Here is a 6,831-nt window from a genome sequence, read left to right on the forward strand (position 1 = left end):
CACACGGGCGAGTGCTGCTGCTGCCCCTCGGTCTCGTCAGGATAGACGCGTGCTGTCCTTCCGTGCCTGGGCGGCCGGTTTGACTTTTAACGCACTGGCGGTTCCTCCGGGGCCTCAGCGCAGCCTTCAGGGCTCGGGTTGTCTTGGGTAGCACTTGCTGAAGCCTGTGTGCCCATGCCCTGTGGTGGGCACCTTCACATGTGCTCCTTCGTTTCACCCCCATCTCGACTGTGGGTGAGGGAACAGGGGCCCCCCACAGAGCAACACCCGCACAGCTCCCGCTGCAGCAGCGCTCAGCACACAGAGGTTGTCCGTTTAAAGGAGACTTGCACTTGTCCACTTGTGATAACCATAAGTCCTCAGAGAGGCGTGGGGTTCCCGGGTTCTTCCTCTTCTGGTGAATGATTTTGGGGGTTCAGGGTAGTGAATCACCTCTCTGAATGAACTGGGGCTTTGAGTACAATGCGTGCGATTCCCTCTCATTTCCTTTAACTGAGCTCAGAGTTAGAAAAAGTTGTGCCTTAGTCATTTGTCACTTGGATGAACTGCTTTCCATCATCCTCAGACTGAAGTGTGTCCCCTAAGACAAGATCCCTTAAGTGATCTGCTCTGATCTCAAAGACCCTTCCTAGCCGCATTGCGGTGATACGTTGCCATCTGCTGGACAAGGGAAAGATAACTGGCTTCTGTATTGGCAGCTTCAGCCCCAGGAGATCAGCCCCCCTCCCACGGCCAACCTGGACCGGTCCAACGACAGGGTGTATGAGAACGTGACAGGCCTGGTGAGAGCGGTCATCGAGATGTCCAGCAAGATTCAGCCCGCCCCGCCGGAGGAGTACGTCCCCATGGTGAAGGTGAGCTAAGCCCCGTCACGCGCACGGCTGCGGTCCCTGCGGCCCTCAGGCCAATCCATCCCGCCGCTTCAGAAGGCCCGTGCCGCGCGGTGACCACTGCTGTTCCCGACCTCGGTCCAGGAGCATCCTGTGCAGAGGAGTCATCAACAGCGGCTGCTGGTTCAGGGGGTCTCGGGTGAGAACAGCGGCAGGAGAACGCCGACAGTCTGGTGCTGCCATGGCAGGGCAGGTGGTTACGTTTTAAAGGGCCAGACAGGTAATCCGGGGAGACCCTGCTTTCAGCTCTGTAGGGCGTTCACCTAGAAGTGGAATTGCTGGATTGTGTGGTCATTCTGTTCCCGATTTATCTTTTTTGGAGAAATGTCTGTTCAAGTCCTTTGTTCATTTTTTAACAGGATTATTCCTTTTTCTGTAGAGTTCCAGGATTGAACAACCTTTTTAGTGTACCAGTGAGCCATCTCTGGAACAGCTGTTTTTAAACCCCAGTGTGGAATAGCTGCTCGGAAGTCGTGCTATTTTGTGGGCAGCCCAGTTAATCCATTCTGGCTGAGTTTGTAGCCTACTCCCATAGCAACTGTAGGCAGCGTTCTTAAGGGTTAACTTGCAGGAACCACAGGCATTTTTTTTTCCCTAAATACTAATAAACTCAACTGTATACAAAAGCAGCCAGGATTTGGTACATAATAAAGCTTTTTAGGGTGATTTTATAGAAGCTGCATCTTACGCTGTGTGATACTTCTTGTCGGTTGATCGAGCGGTAATAAGCAGCCTGTCCTCACTGGTCTCACCATGCTGCGGGCATAACCTAGCACCTGAGTCCTTCCGTAGTTGACCCCGTGGCGTCATACCACCTTTGATTATACTTGATCCCTTTAAACCCTGAGTGGCCAGGGGAGGGCTGTTGTGCCCCGTGTGCACAGTGGACGAAGCCCCGGGGTCAGCGAGGCCCCCAGAGCTGGTGCCACCTGGCATTTGCTCCCACGTGTAGCAGCAGCCACAGCGTTCCCGGCTGGCCCCTGAGGCTGCGGAAAGCACCGGGGAGGGAAGAGAGTCTCTCTGCACACGCGGCCCGCTTTCCCTGCCTGAGCCCCTGTTCCCCGGACAGGACAGCAGTGGGTGTCCAGAGATCTGAATCTGCCTCATAACGAGATCAGGCTCAGGACTGTGGAAAAGAAATACAGAAATTTCCCCCAAAGTATTGAAAAGGAAATGAAAGTCCTGTCGCTGGAAGGAGACACCGTCACGGCTGGCGTGGAGCTGCCTGGTGTGCATCCTAACGCTGGTGTGGTCTCCTGTCTGTTAGGAAGTCGGCCTGGCCCTGAGGACGCTGTTGGCCACGGTGGATGAGACCATTCCTGTTCTGCCCGCCAGCACCCACCGAGAGGTAGGGCCTCATCCAGGGGGCAGCGTGTGGGCCCTGGGGGGCTGTGGTGACTGCTCTGCAGGGCGTGACCTTCCGGCCAGCGCCCCAGTCAGGGACTCTGAGGACCACCCGTCCATCCTGGGGGCTGCGATGGGTGACTGGCGCCCACGCCCTGAAGAACGGGCCGTCCTGAGGGCGGGTAGGAGCAGGGGTGCAGGACTGCGGGCCCCGTGGAGTCCTCGGGAGCACAGACGGAGCAGCGGGCTGGGCGGAGTTTCCTCGAGTTCCTCTGTGAGCGGTCCTGGATTCCCGCTGAAAGCCGCGATATAAAACCTGTGACCAGTAAATAAGTAGCGTCTGGGGACCCGCACCTGGCCCTGCTCACTTCCCATGCCTCGCCGGCCCTGTCTCCTGTGTCCACTTTTCTGCTTTCTGTCTGGGGGCCCATGGTCTGTCCTTCAGCCCAGCAGGCCTTGTTTTTGTTTTGTTAGTTTTTTTCTTTACTTTTTATTTTGAAATGATTTCAGACTTACAGAAAGTTTCCAGAACAGCACCAGGAGTTTTCAGGTCCCCCCGCCCCAGTCTCCCCGTTGGGCCACGTTTGCAGTCTCTGTGTGTCTGCTCGCTGGCGTCTGCCTCTCTGGGGCCCCCTGGGAGGGGCTGTGTCGCCCCCCTGCTTGTGGTGTTTCCGCTCGCCTTTCCTGACGGCGGGGCTGTTCTCTTACTCGGCACGGTCGCCACGACTGGGGTTTCACACCTACTGGCAGGCTCGCGTTCTGGCTTCTCCCTCTGGTGGGCGACAGCCCGGGGCTCGCGGGGCCCCTGACCCCAACGTGTCTGTGTGCTTCTCCTGGGCCAGCTGCTCAGGCACTCGCTGTCCCCCACGACGGGACCAGGCCTCAGGGCTGGGGGTCCCCCCTCCCCGCTGCATCCCCTCGGGAGGCCATGTCCCAGGCAGGTGTCAGGATGTGCGGGGCAGCTGGGCACAGCTCCTGCGCGGGTCTTCTGTACGTGACATCGATTCCCTTGCACGACACCACTTAATATCATTTTGGAAAATGGTTCTGACCGGTTGTCACCGTGTAGATTTATGTTTCTCTCCAGTTAGATTAGCTCTCTTGTCTGCTTTATTAGAACTTTAATTGGTTTTCTACAGTGAGCAAGAATTCTGCATCAGAATGAGGAAACTCCAGGTACCAGAAGTGAGGAAACAGTAGCCTGCCAGGCTCCTCTGTCCCTGGGATTCTCTAGGCAAGGATATTGGACTGGGTGGCCATTCCCTTCTCCCGGGGATCTTCCCCACCCAGGGATCGAACCCGGGTCTCCTGCATTGCAGGCAGATTCTTTACCGCCTGAGCGCCCGGGGAGGCCCCACATGACCAGGTCTGACCGCAGCCGTAGCTGCCAGGCCTGCCACGGCCCCGCCCTGTCGCTGGCTCTCCTGTGCACAGCTCCCTGCCTCCTGCTCTCCTGCTTCCTCTCCCGCCTTCCCACCCGTCTGCCTGGCCGGGTTCTTCTGGACCCAGTGTTAGCATTTATCTACTTCTCCTGCCGGGGATCCTGGAGGCCACCCCCCGTCCCCTGCCCCCAGTCCTGACTCCCTGGTGAGACCCCTGGATTTCAGAACTTCCCTGCTTTCAACCTTGCTTGCCCCCCACCCCCACAGCTCTTCTCTGCTGCCTTGAGTGTGACCACCCCAAGCTGCCCGCCAGTGTGAGTTCACAGACACCTTTTCTCCACGGCAATTCTCCCGACACCTACAGGTCCCGATGTTTCAGAGCCGCCCCTCTGCTGTCGGTGGGCGCCCCCCGAGCCCTGGGCACCGGCTCTCTGCGGGAGTCTGCCCCTACCGCACGTTCTTCCTGCGGCGTCAGTGGGACCAGTGTGCACCCTCCACCCTGCCCAGCATGAACCACACATGCACGTGCACACACACGCACGCACACGCGCACAGACAGCCTGCTGTCCCGTCTCGGGTCAGGCCTTGCTTCTCCTCCTCATGGCCTCGCCCCTCTTCCCTGAGGAGCCACAGCTTCTCTCAGCTGCTTACGCTGCCTCCGAGCTCTCCCCACCTCGGTTCAGTCCCTTCACGCACCAGCGCCCCTTCTGGGTTACGGCATTCCCCCTCCTGAAACCCCTTGGGCCTCCCCCTGCTGCGTTGCGCAGGAGCACGGTGAGTGGGGGGCCGTGAGCCCTTCACGGTGGAAGCCAGCAAGCGGGTGCAGTCCCGGCCGGCTGAGGGGCGCGCCCCCCGAGGCGTCTCTGTTGCTCTTCAGAGCTGGGACCTGCCCTTCTCCGGGTCCGTCTCTGTGGGGTGGTTTCTCTCATCGTCCCTGTGTCCACAGCTCTGGGGGCCTTGTACACAGGAAGTGCTCGCTGACTGTTTAAAGAGCAGGTGGATAGATCACTGCGACCCCCACTTCGCCCTCTGATCTGTTCGGAAGGGTCTGGAGTTGACATCCAAGTGGGGCGGGCCTCCTGACACCCTTGAACCACCTCCCGGGGAGCAGAGGAAAGTCCCGCGGCAGGTGCAGTAGAGGCATGCAGGCCTGGCGGCGGAGACCCGGTTCTGTCTCGTTTCCAGGGAAGAAGGAGTCTCTTTCTTAGGAGGCACCTAAGAAGAGCTCCTGAGACCCCTGAGCAGTGGCCACAGGCAGCTCTCCTGACCCTCTTGTCCTTGCAGATCGAGATGGCCCAGAAGCTGCTGAACTCCGACCTGGGGGAGCTCATCAACAAGATGAAACTGGCCCAGCAGTACGTCATGACCAGCCTGCAGCAGGAGTACAAGAAGCAGATGCTGACAGCCGCGCACGCGCTGGCCGTGGACGCCAAGAACCTGCTCGACGTCATCGACCAGGCCAGACTGAAGGCCCTGGGGCAGCCGAGGCCGCACTGAGCACGACCCGCCCTTGCCCCACCCGCCACGAGGCCACCCGGCGCAGGCACACCCAGCGCCAACGTTTTGACTGACGGCTGCTTGGAAATCTCACATAAGTTTAACTGCGTTTTGATTTGGGTTGTTGTTGTTTCAGCTCTTTAATCATGGTGTTCAGAAAAGTCCGGGATCCACAGTGCAGCATTTTTCTGAGAGTAAAAGTTGTATGTGAGAAGCTCTTAAAGAACGATGAAGGATAGGCTGTGCTCACGTCAGGATACGCTTTCGTGGAAATGGCCGAGGCGGTGACACGCTGATTCCTGAACTGGCCAGACCTCGCTTTGGAAGAAGAGGAGGAAGCGGAGGGTTCCAGGAACCACGGGGCTGAGAAGCCCTTTGCCAACCGCAGACTTGCTATCCAGACTGGAGTTTTGTCGTCAGAACGCTCTCCAGTTGCAATATGCTAATACCACTTTACAGAGGAAGGATATAAAAGCTATATTTTGAAGACTTGAGTCATTTCAGAAAAAAAAACTACCCTCTCCTCCTTCCTGCCTTTTACTTTCATGTGGGTGTGTGAAACATTTGGTTGGAAACTAGCTGTAGAACACACTAAAAACTTTTGTCTTTTTTCACCAGAATAATGTGCCAGTTTTTTGTAGCGATGTTATTTCTCTTGGAAGCAGAAATGCTTTGTACCAGAGCACCTCCAAACTGCATTGAGAAGAAGTTCTGGAACCATCCCTGTTTTCCATTTTTATATAATTTATAAAGAAAGATTAAAGCCATGTTGACTATTTTACAGCCACTGGAGTTAACTAACCCTTCATCATGTCTGTCTTCCCAGGAGAGAATCGGGTGAAACAGACTTGGTTTCCCTTTGATGTCCAGTTTTACCATCCATTCTGTTACATAATTTTGAAAAATACACCCTCCCTTTAGTTTGTTGGGGGATATAAATTATTCTCAGGAAGAATATAATGAACTGTACAGTTACTTTGACCTATTAAAAAGGTGTTGCCAGTAAAGTTCTTGGTGTAATATCCTTTCTTTTGGTTCTGTTCCTTCAGATCGTTTGAAATTTCTCAGATAACTTGTCAGATCAAGTAATATACAGGCAAGCTCCCAAAAATTATTCATTTCTTTTACTCTCTGTCCTCTTGACAAGTCAGGAACACCACTCAGAAGAATGGCCCGGCCTAAGTTAAGCTTTTCCTCCATCTTCATGGTGAAACGGGAAATCAAGCTCTGCAGGCTGGCCGTGCCTACCACCTGTTTAGCACTGTCGGGAATCTCGCTCTCTCAAGGGGACCGTCAGCATGAGGCCCCAGGCCCAGCCTCATCTCCTGGAGCCTTTGGGCTGCCAGACTGGGGTTTGTAGTGCTGGGGACCCCAGGGGAGAAGGCAGAGCCCAGTGCGGGGACCCGAGGGCCCGGCAAGCAGGTGGACGCAGGTCCCTGGGGTGTGGCAGGTCCCCGGGGCTCGGCCCCTCCCTCTGGGCTGCAGGGCGTCCTCCGCACCTGGAAGGAAGGTCAGGGATGTTGCCCGCCCGAGTCTCTTTCGGGATCTTGAGTCCGCACGTCCTCATGCTTAAGCTGGTGATTGTAAGGTTGAATACAACACGCCGGGGTGGTCCTGCCTGCACCTCGGGTTCAGCGGCGGGGCTGTGAGCCCGGCCACAGCGCTTGTCCTGCGCCTCCTGGCCTGAGTGTTCATCCCTCCAGCAGCACGAGCTGCAG

At 56.6% G+C, this 6,831-nt stretch overlaps 1 protein-coding gene across 1 annotated transcript in view; it reads left to right on the top strand.

The window, feature by feature from the left end:
- PTK2 (protein tyrosine kinase 2) overlaps positions 1-6,120 on the top strand; it is a 192,888-nt gene extending 186,768 nt beyond the window's left edge. The window contains 3 exon segments of the mRNA NM_001075250.2: positions 699-854; positions 2,158-2,238; positions 4,901-6,120. Coding sequence (NP_001068718.2) covers positions 699-854; positions 2,158-2,238; positions 4,901-5,113 — 450 coding nt within the window. The 3' untranslated portion in view covers positions 5,114-6,120.
- Positions 6,121-6,831: the final 711 nt, after the last annotated feature.

The sequence above is a fragment of the Bos taurus genome, chromosome 14, assembly GCF_002263795.3.
Source record: "Bos taurus isolate L1 Dominette 01449 registration number 42190680 breed Hereford chromosome 14, ARS-UCD2.0, whole genome shotgun sequence".
Taxonomy (NCBI): domain Eukaryota; kingdom Metazoa; phylum Chordata; class Mammalia; order Artiodactyla; family Bovidae; genus Bos; species Bos taurus.